Source organism: Condylostylus longicornis, unplaced genomic scaffold (genome assembly GCF_029603195.1).
Source record: "Condylostylus longicornis isolate FDR11 unplaced genomic scaffold, ASM2960319v2 ptg000055l, whole genome shotgun sequence".
NCBI lineage: Eukaryota > Metazoa > Arthropoda > Insecta > Diptera > Dolichopodidae > Condylostylus > Condylostylus longicornis.
In genome coordinates, this window is record NW_026578024.1 from 12,193,337 (window position 1) to 12,213,422 (window position 20,086).

Sequence of the window (20,086 nt, forward strand, 5' to 3'; positions counted from 1 at the left end):
TTTTGTACTTATTGTTAACATTTTTTTTTATATTTTGAAATTCTTATGCAGTTTCTATCGTTGTTAAATTATTTTTCTCATATTTAATTCATTTACCGAAACTTATTACAAATATTAATAAACTAAAATGAAAATTTGATGTAATATTTATTTAAAATTATAATTGTTATGAAATTTTTAAAATGACTCCTAAAATTTTTAATATTATCAAAGTATTTTCGTATTGATATACGTTTAACTTAATTAAGATCAGAACAATGTATATTGGACGGCACGAAATATTTCTAATATTATTGAATGTTATTGGTATTTTTTATTAAGATGAGAGTATGGCCAATTATGCGGTTCTCCTCCCAGATTTTTTCGCTTATGTATTACGGTCAAGTGTTTGTAAACTATAAAGTAACTTGCCAGAAAAACCAATAATCCATTTTGAAAGACATCACGAAATTTTATATAACAATATGAAATTAGATATAACAGTTTTTAACAAGTTATAACACCATTCTCTCTCCTCTTTTTGAATCAAGTACTTAAATAAAAAAAAAGTCAATATTTATGAATTCAATGAGAAAATTTTTTGCGGTTTATTTTATAAAACAATACTTCGCTACTTTTAACTTACCAATTGAACATTAAGAAAATTAATTCTGCCTCAAGGATATTTTCAATTTTTTTTTTTTGTTTTATCTTTTTATTTTATTTATACCACAAGAAAATATATTTCGCTTTTTTTGCTCTAAAATTTTATTTATATGTTATCCTTCTTTATAGACTATCAGGTTAGGAACCCCTAATGTAAATAATAGGAATTAGAAGAAAAGAAAGAGGAAGAGAGAGAGAGAGAGAGAGAATGAGTAATATTAACATATCTTTGCTTTTAAATTATATAATTTTCTTTATTATTTTTATTTATTTTCTTTATCATATTATATTTAACATTTGTATTCTATAAATATAAATATTCGAAGATAACCGTTATATTCCGATTAGAGTGATTGTACTACTGTTTTGCTGACTCTACTACTATATACTCCTCTGTTTTATGTATTACCTTATCATATTTCCTATCATATATTTCCTTTTGATTTCCTATCGTGTATATAGGTAAATGTTTTCTAATAGATGGAGTTGAAATTTTCAAAAGGGACTATAAGATTTAATACAATGTACGATTTGGAAATAACACAAGATTTAGTGAAAACTGATCTAATAGGATACTGATTTTTATGTTTGGAATATTTATCAATGCCGGGAATTGTATATAATTTAAATTTCATGTAAAATTAGTTATCTAAATTTTTGCATACAGTCACGCATCTCTGTTTGTTGTAATCTGCTTTCAGAGTCTTCTTTTTCTCTATCTGCTTTCTACTCTTCTTTTTCTTCGTAAATATTCCGTTTTTAATTAAAAAACACTCCTCTTCTTATAAATAAAACGGCAGCCCTGAAATTATGCGTATACATGCATATACTAAAATATTAATATGTATATATTTACATATATAATTTTGTTATTATTATAGTAAAAATATGAAGGGAAAAAGGGGTGGGTCGGTATTTTTCGGTTGGTTATACGCAAATATAATATTAACTTATTTTTCTTTTATGCGGTTATAAAAAAGGCAAAGGAAAAAAAAATTATTATTTTTTTTTTTCGATTTTCTTTCGTTCGAAGCGTTAGAAATCAAAAAGCGAAAATTTATTTTTCATGTTTTTTTCTTGTTGTTGTTTTTTTTTTATTTTGTCTTTTTTAACTCTACTTTTTGTATGTTTTTCTTATGAAAATTAAAAGTTATAAGTTGAGATTTTTTTTTTTATTTTTCTTTTCTTCTCGTTTTTTACATTAAAATTATTTTCTCGAGTTAAAATAGTTATGGCGTCATTGTATTGAGTCATAATATAAAATAATTTTCATTTTGTATTTTTCTTATTTTTCTTATTTTTGAGGGTTTTTTTTTTCCAATTTCTTATAAAAATTTTAACATTCGTATAATGTGGTTTGATGAGCGAAAAAAAATAAAATTAATGTGAAAAGAACTTTGTTTTTGTTATTTTTTTCTTTTGCCTTTTATTTTAATATTTTTCATCTCCTTAAAGAAGTTTTCATATTTTTGTGTTTTTTGTGGTAAATTTTATATTTTTGAATTATAAAGAAAAGTAATTTGTTAAATTTTTTTTTGTAATACACAATAAACTAATATTCTTAAGAAGTTTTTTTTTTTTAACCCGAAATATCCATTAGTTACAGTATAAATAATTATAATAAAAATAAAATTCTTGTATATCATGTACATATATAAATTGTAAATCAAAGTTCCTGGTATAGGAAAATTGTTTATTTAAAAATATTAAAAAATAATAGTTTTCATAGACATTGTACCGTCCAATATTCTAACATTAAAAGTAACTTAATTTAATTTATAACGAAACTATCATAAAATGAGGGCCCAATAATATAAAAAGAAATTCTGAAAAGTATTCATTAGAAACTTATGAAAAAAGTCGACTTGTATTTGATACAAAATGTTGTCCAATACAAATCTACTAATTTAAAAAATATTCTAATGATGGTCTCTAGCTTGAATGTAATTACAAATTCGGGTCTAAATTACAAACTATGAACGAATGAAAATTGCAAATTGTAAAAAAAAAAACATAAAATCAAATGAAAAATCTTTTAAACATTTTCCATCAAGATACAATTTTCTACTTCTATATTGGATTAGAATTGGTGCCATTAATGAAAATTTTGTGTTATTAATTACATTGAATTGGTATTTAATGATTAGAAAATTAAATTTTTAATGATTTTATAATTTATGAAAAAAATTTATAAGTGAATGTATTTGATAGTTTGTTACAATTTCTATTACAAAATCCATTGTATTATGTGCCTTGATATATCCATTTAAATGGATTTTTTTACTATTTTAAAGTTCCAGTGGCCTTTTATATAACACAAAATATTTAGTTTAATTTATAGAATATTCAATTCAATTTTAATTAACTGATTAATTAGAATTATTTCAACTTAAATATTTCATATCAAAATCAAGATATTAAATTGCGAATTTTCTTATAATAATTTGAAATTTATGCTTTCAACAAGAACCATGAATTTGATTTTCATAAAAAGTGTATTTCGAAATCGCATCGAAAATACGTGATATCTAAAATTTTATGCTCTTAATATCAAAAACTTGGACTGTTTAATATAAAATTATTTTAGAAAACTAAAAAAACTTATAATATTTTAGATAAAGTTTTCATTCATTCAGTCTTCATCTCATGTTTATATATATATATACATGTTTAAGAAAATATTATTAAAAATTTCAATTAAGTATTATGCATTTATTTCATATATATACGGGGTATATATGTACTCGTATATATACTCTAAAGAATCTAAATTCTATATATTTTATGACTTATAATTCCATATAGAAAATAACTTTGAATAAAAATTAATTAAAATTTTGGTTTTGAATATTTCCAAGTTTCGAAGAAATTTTATAAACTGTTGCAAATTTATGTTTTTTAATATTAAAAGAAAACTTTTTTTTTTTCTAAATTTTTCAAAATTCATTTAGCTATTTTAAGATTTTCCATTATACGCATTATAATATGAAATGATTTAAATATTTTCAGTATGCTTGTGTGTATATGAGCAAAATTTATATAAAATTTTAATGATTTTTGATTTAATAGAAAATTTTTGGTTAAGTTAAAATTAATTCCAAAGAAGTGTTTAAATAACTCGCTCTTTTTTAGATAGAATTATCGTTAAATTGAAAATAATATGAAATTATCTTAATTAAATTTGAGATGATTATATAGTTGAAATTTTGTAGTAATTAATTATATTAATCTTGTATATAGATAATATATATAGAATGTTCATAAATTTCTTTTAAGAAATTTTTCTTAATTTTGAATTTAAGGATAGATATACGGTATGTAATTGTAATTGTTTTGTATTACATATGATTCTTTTCACTGAAATAGCCAGAAAGCAAGGGATTTTAAAGTAAAGAGGAAAGAAGAACGAAAATTTTAATAGAATTGGTTTATTTGAGTTATGCATTAGAACGGAGTTGACATGGAATAAAGTATAGGAAGGCCAGAAATTATCTGGCATAAAGCACTAAGTAACGTTAATAAAGGGGCACACACGAAATAAGCATTAAATTAGTAAATAATAGGCGATACTATTGAAAGCGATAGTAAGCGATATAGTAGTCAATTTTCTATTCAATGCTTTATCATATTCTGTAATATTCACAATACTTTTAAAAATATTAATAGGACATTTTAATTTTTTTTTAAATGTTTTGTATTTTTATTGAAATGTTAACAATTAATTTATTACATTTTTAATTTTAAATTTTAATCGCGTTAGCATTTGCCTAAGATCAATCCGCTTTTCTAATTAATTTTAATATTTTTACATTGAATAAGCAGAGCAATTCCAGTATAACATTTTCAATATTAATGTTTTGATTGCTAGCAGTTACAACACTAGAAATTATGAAATAATAAAATTAATATGCATATTTATAATATATAATCAAATTAGAATAATTTAAATAAATAAATTATGTAAATTAACCATATATAATTTTGTTATTTCAGTTTTTTTTTAATTAATTTGCATTAAAAATTTTTTTTTTGTTTTAAATTATTAAAATTATTCTATATTAAATCAATATGTTTTAAATTTAACTTATTACAATAAATTATTGAAATTTTGTGCATCATATAAGTACATATATATATATATTTATATATATGTACAGATATATGTCTCTTATTATCCATATAAGATATAAAATAATATGTGAATTCAATTAACCTAAATCTATCTACCCATATGCAATTAATAATATTATTATTTATAACTAAAAGTTAAAATAATAATATACATAAAAATTTTAATTAAGTTTTTTTTTTAATTATTATTATTCCTCAAAATTTGGCATAAGTTTAACAATTCAAATTTCTCAAAATTCTATTTAATTGTAAATTCAAAAATAAATTATATTAAAATTTTAAATACATACATTTATGTTAAAACTATTATACGTATTTTTATTTATATGAAAATGTTAAATACGGAATTTGCATAAAACAGGATGTTTCCAATGTAAAGGGTATTATACTATTATATGGATACCTTATAGGATCTAACAAACTGACATAACATTAATTAATTATTTAGAATAAAACAGATTATTGTAAGCTTCTATTTAAATTGCGGCTAATATTAAAAATCGCTAATATCTCTGAACAATCAATTCATACCAAATTTCTATTCTAATATTCGGGAATTTTAAGTAGTTAGGTAACTGTAATTAAGTTTTGCATTGAAAATAGCATAACATTCTTTACACTATAGCACTCTGTAAATTTGAGTATTATGTATAATGCACAGCAAGAGGTTTTTATTTAAAAAAAAAAAACAATCCTTATTTATGTATTAATATTTGTTTACATATATACACATATACGTACGTGAATACATTAATTTTATAAATGAATAATTTTAATCCTTAAAATTAAATTCTAAAATAACATTATTCGCCTATAATTCCATACATTTCTGTTATATTTATAGTTTATTTTTACCGACCGTATTGTGTAAACAATAGGTAGGTTATGTGATGGCAACAAATTTTGCATATCGAGTTTTCGGTGGGAACGTACTTCTCCATAGTAGGGAAGTGTAAATAAACTATTTTTAGCAACCTGTCGGTCTGTCGGTCTGTCGGTCTGTCGGTCTGTCCGTCTGTCGGTCTGTGTGTGCACGCGTGTGTCTCAAGTTCGGCTGAACCGATTTTGATGAAATTTTATATGTAAGTTTGTTTCCACCATGGCACGGATCGATCAACTTTTGGTATATATCAGGCCTCGGGAACTGCACTTTTTAGCGGGCCTGTTTTACATTTTGGAACATTTTGAAGAAAGTATTCAACCGATTTACTTGAAATTTTATATATAAGCTCAGGTCGACTATCCGCAAAAATTCGTATGTTTTGGAAGAAATCAGGCATCGGCAACTAGACGTTTACTACGGACCAAATACACATTTTTGTGTATATAAAGAGAAATAATCAACCGATTTCATTGAAATTTAATATATGAACTCCTCGTATTAAAACAATGAACATATAAATTTTTTGGAAAGATCAGGGCTCGAAAACGGATTTGCGGGCCGATTTTACATTTTTCACCATTTTGAAGAAAGTATTCAACCGATTTACTTGAAATTTCATATATAAGCTTTGCTCGATCATACGCAAAAGCTCCTAACTTTTGGAAGAAATCAGGCATCAGCAACTGGGCGTTTACTACGGGCCAAATATACATTTTTGTGTATATAAAGAGAAATAATCAACCGATTTCATTGAAATTTAATATATAAATTCCCCGTATTAAAACAATGAACATGTAAATTTTTTCGAAAGATCAGGCATCGGCAACTGGACGTTTACTACGGGCCAAACATACACTTTTGTGTATATAAAGAGAAATAATCAACCGATTTCATTGAAATTTAATATATGAACTCCTCATATTAAAGCAATGAACATATAACTTTTTTGGAAAGATCAGGGCTCGAGAACTGATTTGCGGGCCGATTTTACATTTTTCACCATATCTACAGAACAAATTGATGGAATTTCTTGAAATTTGATATTTGAGTTCTGGTTGTTGCCGAAACTAACTGGCGAGCATTTCAGGGAATTCGGGTAGCACAAAGCGAAACTCTACTAAGAGCCAAATTTACATTTTTCTAAGTATGTTAACTATAAGCTTACTAATGTCCTAAAAATTGGAAAGAAGTATTTAACAGACATTTTTATAATATTCTGTAACACTTTCATTTAACTAGACAATACACAATGCGGTCGGTTATGTGCTGACCACATCAGATTTTTTTTGTATAATATACAGTGAGTTATATTATTTAATGAGGACATAATCTTTATTGTTTACCGAATCTTGGTTCTAAACGATTGCCGAATCTTAGATTAAATGCAATTTTAAGATCAAGAGGTTTTGTTTTGATTTTAATTCTTGAAATCTTGAATCAGATCTCTTAGAATAATGATCTTTTTATATGAATATGTAAGCTTTTACAATTTTTTTTGATTTTAATTTACAATAAATTTGAGTAATTCTTGAATTATTGACAAATGAAGTATAAGAGACTGAAGGCAATCTGTTAGTTAAAAATTATCGAAAGATCATATGAGTATGGCTCGATTAAATTTTATTTTATTACGATTTACTTTGAATATTTCGGATTTTAAATTCGAGAAGTTTACAACTATTCAGCAAATTTTTTAATTTTTTTTGTCTCTTTTATAAAGTGTATTTACTGTTTATTTCAATATATTCAAGAAAATTTTATTCATACATAAAACATTAATATTAAAGTATTACATACATTGTATCAAAAATCATAAATCTTAACATGTCTAAATTATTTTAAACAAAAAACGAAACAAACAAAAAAAAACCAAGAGAAATTGTAAATATACAGAGAAAACAGAAGACATTTTCATGATCAAGTGAATGCAAAAATTTCATATATGAGATAGTGTGTGGGAAAATGCATTAAATTTTCTTTTAATAGTAATCATTTTCAAATTTTATGCAAAATTAGAAATTTTAAAACACAAATCGAATAAGGAAAATTCTAAAGATGAAAATTGTTTTGTTTTCTTCTCCTTTTTGTTTTGCAACAAATTAAGATTGCTTAAGAATTTTCATAAATTTATTGTGCATATTAAAATATACGAATGAATGTACATTTGTACTTAAAGTATGCTTACATACATATATACTTATTTGAAATTTTAAATTTTATGATTAATATTGTTGACAATGTTATTTTAAATGGAAATTTTTTTTTATAAAAATATAAAAATATTTTAAAAATATGCAAAATAAAAATGCAAATAAAAGATTTATTAATTATATTTAAATTTGGTATATAAAGTTAATACCAAATTATAAATTGCATTTTATATATTTTAGTTGATATTTGGGTTATATAAATAATTAATAAAGAGTATAGAAGGTGAAATATTTCATTGACCAAGAAATTGTTTTATATTAATTGAAAAAATTATTAAAATACTGAAAATAAATATAGAGCTTAAACCGTTATCGAACTCAAACTATTTCGGTATAAGGGAAGAGATATGGGAGTCTAGTCCCCGATGGGTTTACTTGGTCAAAGTTTACCACTCGCACATTAAATGCCAAAATTTCGAACATTAAAATTATGCCCGAGTTTTCCACAAAATAGATCCTTTAAGTTATAAATTTTCGTACAAAACCATTTGAAAATTTCCTCAAACTAGTACATTAAGGTAATGTACTCACGCATTATGTGAGTGGTAACAGTGCCTAAACAATAACCTCTAATAAATTTTCGCAAATTTCCTTTTCTGTCTTTTTGCAACTTTTTTTTTTGTTCAAGCTCCCATAGTAACAAAACTGGGATATCTTAATCTTACCTTATCTATTTGATATTAAAATTTCATTTTTATTTAGCTAGACATTTAGCTCAGTCACAAATTCTTTTTACAAATAAGGGAATTCCATCCGTCTTTTTCAAATCTTCACTCATACATAAAATTTGAACTACATAATATTTTTATGTTTGATTTACAATTTGGAAGTAGAACTACTCTAAAAGACACTTTGTTTTCAAGTTGTCAAATACAATTTTCATTTTACATAAGATTTTTGAATACAAAATTTTTTTTAATTTAATATTTTTCTAGAGCAAATAAAATTTTACAAATATATTCAAAACTAATCGAAATAATTTTTTTTCCTATTTCCAGTTAAATTAATGAACTAACTAAACAGTAGAATTGATAAAATTAAAAAGTGTTGAATAACAATATACAAAAAAGAAAAAGAAAGCAACAGCTCAAAAATGTTACCAAATTGCTAACGGGAAATATTTACCGTTTCGATAAAAAACAATTTTTTGGTGGATTTTTTTTTCTTCTTTCACTTAAAAAAAAGAAACCTTATAATAAAAAAAATTTAATAAATAGAAAAAAAAACCAAAACCAAGTCTAAATCAAATCAGATGATAGAAAAATTCCAATTTTCAATGAACCATACAATCGATATTTAATGTTGAATTACAAAGGCAAATACTTAACTGTTTTTGTTTGAAAAAAGAAAAAAAAATAAAATAAACACATACACAAAACATACACATTAAGAAAATAAAAACAAAAGTATGCCAATATCGATTACCGGCAACAATAACAGCAGTAACAACAACAATAATTATAACAGTATAAAAACAGAAGAAAAAAACAATCAAGCTGCCATTAAAATTGAAAAATCATCCGATCTAATAAAATTATCTGATATTATTGCAAATACAACCATTGCAGCATCAGCAATAGATATTACAACAGTTATTAATAGTTTAGATTCAAATAGTAAATTAAAAATTTTCGAAAGCAGTATGTTGACTGCTTCAACTGCCTCATCAATTTTAACATCATCATCATCACCGACACCATCAATTGCGGCAACAGCAACTAATTCATCTTCATCATCAGTATCGTCAGCAGCAGCAGCAGCAGCAGCGGCGGCTGCCGGTATAACAACGACACCAACTAGTACAGTAACAATTGGTTTTAATGATGATAATCCAACAAATATTATTAGCTCAACAACATCAAATATTAATCAGCAACAGCAAGCAACTTCAAGTAGTTCGCTTTCTAATTCAACAATTACATCATCTTCAATTATTACATCATCATCTGGTGTTGCTGGCACATCAGCGGCATCAATTCAAAATTCATCATTAGCAATAACATCAGATTGTTTTAGTTTATCATCATCACTAACACCCTCATCTTTATCAAATTCAATTGCAGCTGCAAGTGCTGCATCATCAATAGTATCATCAGTTGTATCAACTTCAATTGATACAATCGATGCAGCCGGTCAATGCAATAATATAATGGTGTCATCACCTCCATCAATACATATCGGTCTTGGTGGACAACAAAACTGTACAGCGGATGATATTTTGGCAGGTTAGTAATTTTTATTGTTTTTTTTAATAAATAAGCTTCCAGATTTTCTTTGAGAACTGCTTATTTGCACTGATTTTAAGAACAATAATTAATCTTAAGAGGGATTAAGAGTCTCTCTTAACTCTTTTATTACTACAAATCATTTTTATCTTAATATTTTGTACTGCGAAAATCATTAATTTTGCCAATTTCATTTAATATTGTTTCTTATTTTTTTTTTACCCTCTTAAGCTACAACATCAATATTAAATGGCGGTGGTAACTCAACCATGTTAACCAATACAAATTCATCCAGTATTGTTGGTCTCTTGGATATAAATAGTAAACAACAAAATCATCAACAACAGCAATCTCAATCGCCACAACCGCAATTAATGACAATGCAACAACAGCATTCACCAATTGAACAAGCAGTTGCAAAGGCAATTGGTGATTTAAATTTAAACTCATCAAATGGAACTTTAGCTAATATTTTAAATGGTACCGCTAGTGGTGGTGTTGGATTTTTAGATCATCATAGTAATCCTATTAATAGTTCAAATTTAGGTCCAATGTGGCCAACTGGAGGTGATGATAATAGTCATATGCCACCAGGCCCATTAAATGGTTTTGGTGCTAATAATTATCAAAATTTCTCAAATCAATCAATGTATAATGGCGGCGGCGGCGGTGGAGGCGGAGGTGGTAATGGTGGCTCTAGCTCCGGTATGCCCCATCATCAGCATCGTCGCGTTATGTTAAATCAACCACAACAATCTAATAGTGGAGGTGGTCTAGGTGGCGGAAGTGGTAATAGTTATTCGCATGGTCTTTCGCCAAATCGCTCAATGACTGGCAGTGGAAATACAGGTGGTAATAGTGGACAAATGCTATCAAACAGTCCATCACCACAGAATATGCAACATCATCAACATCAGCAACAACAACAGCAACAAAATATGTACCATAAAAATCCATATCCAGCTTGGGCAAATTCAGCTGCAGCAGCAGCAGCCGCAGCTGCAGCTGCAGCAGCTAATCAAAATATGCCATGGTCACCACAGCAGCAACAACAGCAACAACAACAACAGCCACCACATCAACAACATAATCAACATCCGAGTCAAAATCATATGGCAGCACAATGGAATCGTGGTAGATCTGTACCAAATTTAAACCCAATGGGTGGTGGTAATGCTGGCGGTTGTTTACCACCCATGAATCGTAAGCAAATGTCACCGAATCCACCTGGAGGTGGTGGTCCTGGACCACATTCACCTTTTGGTAATGCATCAAATGCCGGTGGAGTTGGTGGCGGCGGTGGTGGTATGCCCGGTATATCACCAAGTAAATATCGTCGTAGTACATCATTTCCTGGCAAAGGATCATCACCATCTGGTGCGGGTTATACATTAGATGTTCCAAATTTAGATGATGGCAGAGGAGATCCTTTCTTAGGCGGCAGCGGTGGCGGTAGTAGTGGTGGAAGTGGTGCTTTTCAGGTAAATCGATTATATAATATGTTGAATATACGTATATACTTATAATATATTGAACATGATATTTTACAATCAATTACTTAAGTATTAAGTAGGCTGAAGTATTTTAAGAAATATTTTTCAAATTTCATTGAACGTTTTCGTTCAATGAATTGTAAATAGGCATCTAATCATGAAAAATGTTACAATTAATGACAATATATGAAGTTGAGATCCTTGGATCATTCAAAACAAAGTGAAAGTTTTAAACTAGGAAGAAGCTTAAATATTAGTTTATGCTCAAAAAAATGGAATTAAGATTTGTGATTTTATTTTCAAATTAAAATTCTTTAAAAAAAAAATACTGTAAATAATAATTCCGGCAAAGAAGTGGAAATTTAGGTACGTTAAAGTAGTTAGAAAAACACTCTACATAGATATCAAGATAAATTGTATAGAAAACGACTGCTTTTTTTCAAATTTTAAATTGAAATAAGTATAAGGTACTCTTTAGTGAATAATAAAATTTTGTAAATTAGATCTCCATTTACTCTGGTATTTATATAATATGTATGTAGCGTGCTAGATATAAAAATGAAACATGTTTCAATTAATAAAATATGATTTAAAACATTATAATTAAAAATAAATTTTTTTAGGATAACAATAAAATAATTTTAATGTTTGAAAAACTAGTAAAGCGAAATTTTTAAAGTCTATAATAAACCAGGGGAACCCAGGGCAATTCCCATCCCTATATTAATTTTGACAGGCAGACAGCCCATAGAGAAATTTAAATTATGGTAAAATTATATTTTTCATTTTTTTCAATTTTATTATAGTTTAATTTATTATTCACAAAAATTGCTATGCCATCCCCTCTCTTTTCATTTCTGCAGTTATAAATAGTTTAGTGGTTGAAACAGCGATATAATCTTATTGCGTCAAACTCTTTGCATTTTTCCCATCCATTTGATATTTTTTCCATAGTTATTACTTTAGGAAATTTCTATTATAACATTGAATTTCTCGTTTAGATACGTTATAATCCGACTAACTTTGTCCACAGTTTTCAACTGCTTGCCTCATTGTCATCAACGCGATTGCACAATTGAGAGAAAATCTCACAAGTGGCTACAATGGATTTACTCGCATGGACAATAACCTGCCGCTGTTCTTCGAGCGGGTCTTTGTTACCATCTTGCGAATGATCAGTAGTGAATGTTATGTGACCATAAAAATTTATGTACTTGTCTGAAGCGAAATTGTCTCTGAGTCTAAACCCCTTGCATTTTAAGAATTCAGTTTTAGCATTGAATTTCTCGTTTAGATACGTTATAATCTGACTAACTTTCTTTCCTTCTAGCATCATATATGGTGCAAGAAGGAAAGTCGCATTTGAAAGACATAGTTGCAGTAAAACAATGATAAAAATCCAACTCTACTATTGATGATAAAATCTAACCAAAAAATATTAATATTTTAACTGAATTCTATATAAGTTTTCCTCAAAAATAAAGGTCAGAAATTTTATTTATAGCTAGAACAGTTTCCCTTATAAGTAATTAAAATATGAAATGGGATACATATTTTAATTTTTTATATAAGGTTAATTAAATTGATTTTCTTATGTACTTATGATTTAATTAAAGCTGAAACATTTTTTTTTGTAATAAACACGCTTATATAAGATCCCCTTATATACCATTTAAATATGGCAACTGCGCGTATAGAATTTTTATATTCTTAAAACGAATGATTAATATGCCATGGAGCAGCTTAAATGAATAATATTATGATGGCTCTGTTCTTAATAATTTTTTTTTTCAATTTTAAAAGATTTTTTATATATAAAACAAAAAAAAAAACTAATTTACGACTTCTTTTAATTTTTTTCTTTAAAATCTTAATACGAATAATAAATTCTCTCCGAAAATACAAAATAATTTATTTATTTTTGTTTTTTTGTGTTTTATTTATTTTGACATTTTCAACTAGTGTAATTCATTTATAGTATACTTTGTATTTGGTATGCGTACGGAAATGATCGACTAAATGAACAATAAAGTAAATTATGTCCATTTGCGGATAAAGTACCATTTTCATTTTTCTTTTTAATTTTTTTTGTACATTTTTATTTGTTTTTTTTTTTCTTTTGTTGTATTTTTGATGATAGACAAAGAGAGAAAAATTATAATATCATTTTTTTTTCTGCCATTTCATCAACCCAATAATTAATTCTAATTAAATAAATTCTTTTTTATGGTCATCATGAAAATATTTCATTTTTTTTTGTGCCTCTTCTCTTCCTATAATTTTTCTTTATACAGAATTTTCTCGTTTATTTGCACAGATAGTGTGTATGTGTGCTTACGAGTGTGTACATATTTTACTTAAATTATTTTTTCATTTGTCATTTTCTTCATTATGATGGTTTTTCATATTTTCGTACGTTTTTTTCCATGATTATTATTATTACTTTTTTTTTAACAATTCTAAAGTTATAAACTAAATGTGTATATTTTTAAAATTATGACATTTTTCGTTTTTTCTTTTTTCTTTCTGATAATATTTTTGCTTTATTTTTATTTTCAAGGATAATAGCAAGGATAATAATATGTATATATTATGTATATAAATTTGAATAAAAACAAAAAGCGGAACGGTAACAAAATGAGCAAAACCAAAAAAAAAAACAAATAGAAAAAACAACAGAAACAAAAAAAAAAATTATATGAAAATATGAAATTTACACCGCACCACACCAATTGTTACATAATGTCGTTTTGCTTTTGATATTAAAAACCTTGATTCATTAATCTTTTTATGTTATTTTATTTTTGTAAAAAAACAAAAAAAAAACCAAAACATAACAGAAAAAGAAAATCTTTTTTTATGCTAAAGAATAAAAAATAAGAAAGAGAACAAAAATATAAGAAAAAAAAAAATGTAAAATATGTAACTGTAAAAGAAAAAATCTTTTATACCTCTTAATACCTATGTATATTCCTAAGCTTACTATACTATTAAAAAGCATAATATATATACAATATGAAATTGCGCGCTCTCATCATTTACCCTAGTGTGCTATTATTATAATAATCATTGCCCAAAATTTAAGTACTCAAAGGAATGAACTGCTGAACGCAATGGTCGTATTTTTAATATTTGGAGAGGCAGTAACAACAAAAAAAAAAGAAAAGAATTAAGAACAAAAAAAAAGGGAATAATAATGATAATAAGAAGAAAAAGAGACAGAGAAAGAAGGAAAAATAAAAAAAAAAAAATAAGAAAAAAAAAATTATACATAGCAATTTTTTTATTATTTTGATTACATAGAGAGTATAGGGATTCGTTATAAAGGACCCGAAATATAAAATATATTTCACACATATACATATGAACTATACCAAATGTATAATATAATATATGTATATATATATATATATATATAGATTTTAGAGATAAAGAAAAGGTTTTTACTTACATGAAACACAGGTTGTTTTCATCTCAAAAAAAGTTGAATTTGTAAGTTTAACAAGTTCTAGACAAGTATTGCAACATTTGTAATCAAAAGTTTTTATATTTAAAGAATTTTCATTGACTTTACAGTTTAAAATTGTAGCTAGCTTACTTCTTGAATTTTCAGTTCCTTTAAATATGAATTAATAATTCATTAATTGTTATTGGTTTTAATTATTTAACTGACTGATTGATTAACTGACAATGTTGTTACTGGTGAAATATTTTATCACCTTCCTCGAGCAATGCTTATTATTATTTGAAAAATAATTTTCGCCAAAAAAACGGTGATTTTTGTCTTCCATATATTTTACTATGATTACAAAATTTTGTTCAGCAGCATCAGGAGAGAATATTTTTGCGATTGAGCCAGTATGTACGTCAATTTTAATATTTCTCTTGTTCCTGTTTTGGTTTCACTATCTAACATGTCTATGTCAAATTTGTGGTTCTTGTTGTTGTTGAATTAGTGTAATTTCGTTTCGTTATTTGTTATTTAGTTTCCCATAACATGTAAACTGTATGACTTAATGATAGTATCTTATTTTATATACTGTTTCCAACCTTCCTTCTTTTAAGTTGTTATTTTCATAAGTGAAATGCCAGATAGTTTAATCTATTAACACTTATGAAGAATATAAAATGAGCTGTTAGGAAATTAGAATTTTCACAAAATACCAGCAATTTAATAAAGCTTACTAGTAATTTTCTTGCCTAACTATATTTTTAAGGGAAAATTCCAATTTCTATTTTTATTTTTAAGTATGTTTAATTTCTATTTATATGTTAAGTTTCTAAATAAGTAAATGTGATTTGATGGATTTCAAATCATAATTTAGACATTACTAAAAGTTTCCAAATTTTCTAATTCTTTAGTAAAATTTTGTCAGTTCTCTTTGGCTATAGGAACATCCTGTAATATGTTCTTAAATTACTTTTTTTTTAAAGTATATATATTTTTTTTTTTGGTTATTTTTGTTTTTTATTTTTGAATTTGCTGTCTTTAAGATAAGGAAAAAAAGATATAGGAAAAGATATTAAGTATATATGCTAAGATAAGAAGCGTAGAAAACATAATCAAAAAGAGAAAAGCAAAATATAAAAAAAAAAAAGAAAAGAAAAAGTACCAAAGCACTGTGAGAAATAAAATTTTTTTTAGAATAGCGCCCAAAAAAGAAAGAAAAATAAGAAAAAACGAAGAAAAATCAAACATAACACAAAACCTAATGAAAAACTGAAAATTCACATCATAGAATAGAAAAATATTATAATCACACCAAGTAACTGTATAAAAAAGAAAAAACAAAGTATATAAACACACAACAAAACAAACATTATACTATCATTCATATTCAACATTCACACATAACATAATAGTATACAGTAAAGCAAACATATTTAATATCAACAAGATAGCAATGAAAAAATGTGGGCAAAAATGTGGTGTAATAGGCACACCTATACCTTCTTGTATAAATGTATACATACATTTCTCTATGCTAAGACCTACGCACAATGTGGTGTATACGAATATTAAACATTTACAATGTACGCATTTTTTTTTTGTTTCTCCGAATTTCTATGGTTCCTTTATTTTGTTACTTTTATTGCGTATTTTTTTTTTTTTGTGAATACACGCTTTTAATTTAGCTATCTTTACTTTATTTTTCACTTTTAGTTCTTAACTTTGTATATTTTAAAGCTATTCTATTCTTGAATTTTTACTATACAAAAGTAAAATTTGCGGAAAAAAAAAGGAAATATAAAGAATTCAATTTTTTTTTTCTTTTATGATTTTTAAGATCTACTATAAAGCAATATAAGGACGAAATAAAGAATAATATAATAAGAAAAGTAGAGTAGAATAGGAAGAAGAAAAAAAAATCTTTGTTTTTTTTTCAAAAGGAAATCTTCAGGCATAGAAAAAAGGGAAATAAAAAAGTATCCAACTATAAAAAAATGCTATCAATTTTAAGTACGAATTCAACAATCAGCTCATATCATCGCTAGTTTTTTAATACTTTTTTTTTGTCAGTTTTTTACGTTATCCTTATTACCATTTTTATTGTGTTATTCTGGTTTCTGTAAAGCTGAAATTTTTGAATTATATATTTCTTTATTATCAATTATATACTTACATACATACTTATATAATTTTTTTATATTTTGTGTTTCTTTCACTTTTCAATGAATTTTTCTCAGTTTTGTTTTTATTACTGAATATGTAAATTTTTTTTTGTAAAATGTTTGGTTCCGAGATTTATTTTTTTTTGTTCCATTGAATTTATTTATTGTTCATATGAGTGTACTATTTATTGTACAATAATAATAATGTTTTATAAACAGAAAATTACATTTGCCAAAAAATAAATGAGCCCTTAAAATATGTTTGACGCATGTAAATTCCTAACTTTAACTATTGCTCGGGCTAAAAAAATTGGTGTTTACTTAATCTTAAATCTTTTACTAATAGGTGCAATGATAGTTTGATTTAAGAATCTTGTAATAAAATTTGTGTTCTTGTAGACGACTATTTGTCGTAGAAATTGTTAAACAAAAATTCTTCTTCTAAAAATACTTATTCTATTGTAGATTTTATTACAATAGATTACGTTGTATTGCTATGAAAAAGCAAGGTATGCATTTTAAATATGCATACATGTATGTTCATATCATAGCTGCAATATGCATTGTGTATAACATGACCTTGTAAACATATGGTATTTACTGTATACCTATATGAATAATAAAGCAAATGAAACACTTTAAAAATTTCTGTAAAAAACCTGTATTTTGTAATAATTCTGGTCTTCGGTGGCCTACCATGGGCTTTGTTGAAAGTCTTGGAATTTGTTATTTTGTTCAATCACATACAAGTTAAACAAAACGCACAAGAATGTATTTTCTTATTTTTTTTGTTTTAGATTTAAAAGTCTATAAATTAAAGAATATTCAATCCATTAATCAACCCATTTACTTTTCATATGGCTTCCAACTATTTGTAAATCTTTATCGACACTGGCGCCAGATACATTTCAAGTGTCATGAAATTTTTTGAATAAGCTATATAAAATAGTATAGCCAGAGGGAAGGCCCTCATTTTCACTAAAAACCTTAACATCTAATCTAGTTTTACCATCGTGGTGGACATTCTCCGTCGCGTCGTGAAGATATGCCAAGTACAATTTAACATTCTCATATACAGCCCGATCTCTGAAGCGAGATAGTACATAAGTACTGTCGCCGTCTTCAACGGACCTCTAAATCATACGAACGATCGGAGGAGTCAGCAGATCTACAAAGTTAGCATGCGGATTTTTTTTGCAATAAGCGAGCGTTGGGTAGGTTGTGAGTGTGGGGTATTGATATAGAAAATCGGGTGATAGCTGTGAATGTTTTACCCTTAATGAAATTTGGGTATTTGGTTCCATTGTCAATATTATTGTTCATGTTATTATTTGTATTGTCGCTATGGTCTTTTTCATTTTCATCGTTATTAATATTATTGCTATGAAGATTTATGTCAGTATTACTATGATTATTATTATTATCATTACTATTGTTATCATTATTATTATTATTATTATTATTATTGTTGTTATTATTATTATTATTGTTATCAGCATTGTTACTTTTATTATTACTATTATTTTTAGAATTTTTTATTTTCCCTTTTTTATTACTGTTATTGTTCCTTTTAAGTTCATTGTTACGGAAAAGAACCTGTCTAGTATGCTTGCCTATGCGAAAAGAATCAGCGCGTGAGGAGTTGTCCATATTGTTTGTATTTTGGAAATGAACCTGTTTCCTGTTCCTCTTATTATTAAGTGGGTTAGTAAGTATGGGTTTAAGTTTAGAGTGCATTTAAGCATTCGCTTTCTCGTAGCCAACATCATTCCCAATTGAGTCATAATCCCTAAAATACAATTATGTTATCAGCTATGGAAGAAGGTACAATAACTTTGAAAGACTTGTATTTGGGCTTAAATTTTAAGTTATTTGGGGTGATATTAGCTGTGATTACATTATAGCACTTAAATCTTTGATTAATAACAACTTAAGGCTACTTACTGTGGTGGTCACTGGGAATCTTGAAAAAAATAGGTTCGAACATCGAGGCGAAGAATTGAGGGAAGATCTAGCGGCTGGTCGCTTGGCTGGTCAATTCATCCTGCAACGATGCACTATTGCTAACTATTGGCTTGAAAATAGCAGGCCATGGCGTAACTGTTGATCTCAGAAAAAGACTCATAGCTCCATGGTTCGTTGGTCTGACACCAGGCGTCTTTCGTGTTTAAACTTATATAAGTCTTGTTGAACTTATATGTGTCGAATAATGTATCAAGGCTGGCACCTAACTCATAATTTGTTAACGTCGTATTATAATTATTTTCTTAAACTTAAACGTACTATTATAAAAATAGTGATTGAAAATTATAATAAGAAAAAATAAAAATAAGTATTAAAAGTTTTAATGAAAAATTTTACGCTGCTTGTCGACAAGTTTAGATACTATTTATATAGATTTAGAATATACTTGCGGATGTATTAGAAACTGCAACACGTAAACAGCTTTCCAACCTTTCATCATTCAGTTGACTTCGAGCTGAGTTTTTGATAATTTTCATTTTTGAAAAAAGCTGATCGCAAAGATACGTACTTCCGAAGAGACTACCCATCTTTGTTGCATGATCGGATAATATCGGGAATTTCTCGGCGGCGAAGTACAATTTATAAAAACCGATGAGACTAACTTCTCGAAATTCATTATTAAGGTCGCTTTTACATAGCAATTCAATAAGCTTCATTTGAAATTTATCTTCTATATTTTCTGGACTTACATCAAATGGGGATGCAAATAATTTAAAAGAATCTTAGGAAAATCATGAAAGCGAGATTTAAAATCTTCCTGAAGACATTGTATTTCTTTCGCAAATTCTCTCCTGAAGACATTGTATTTCAAAAACAAATTTGTCGGGCCGCAAAAAATCATCAGCCGGGCCGCATGTGGCC

The 20,086-nt window shown here is 26.4% G+C and overlaps 1 protein-coding gene across 3 annotated transcripts in view; it reads left to right on the forward strand.

The window, feature by feature from the left end:
* The window catches only part of LOC129611945 (neurogenic protein mastermind-like), a 168,698-nt gene that overhangs the window by 84,303 nt on the left and 64,309 nt on the right, over positions 1-20,086 (forward strand). For all 3 annotated transcript variants that reach the window (XM_055525373.1, XM_055525372.1, XM_055525370.1), the window contains exons 2-3: positions 8,868-10,094; positions 10,326-11,575. In XM_055525373.1, the coding sequence (XP_055381348.1) occupies positions 9,278-10,094; positions 10,326-11,575 (2,067 nt within the window). In that variant the 5' untranslated portion in view covers positions 8,868-9,277. The remainder of the gene's footprint in view (positions 1-8,867; positions 10,095-10,325; positions 11,576-20,086) is intronic.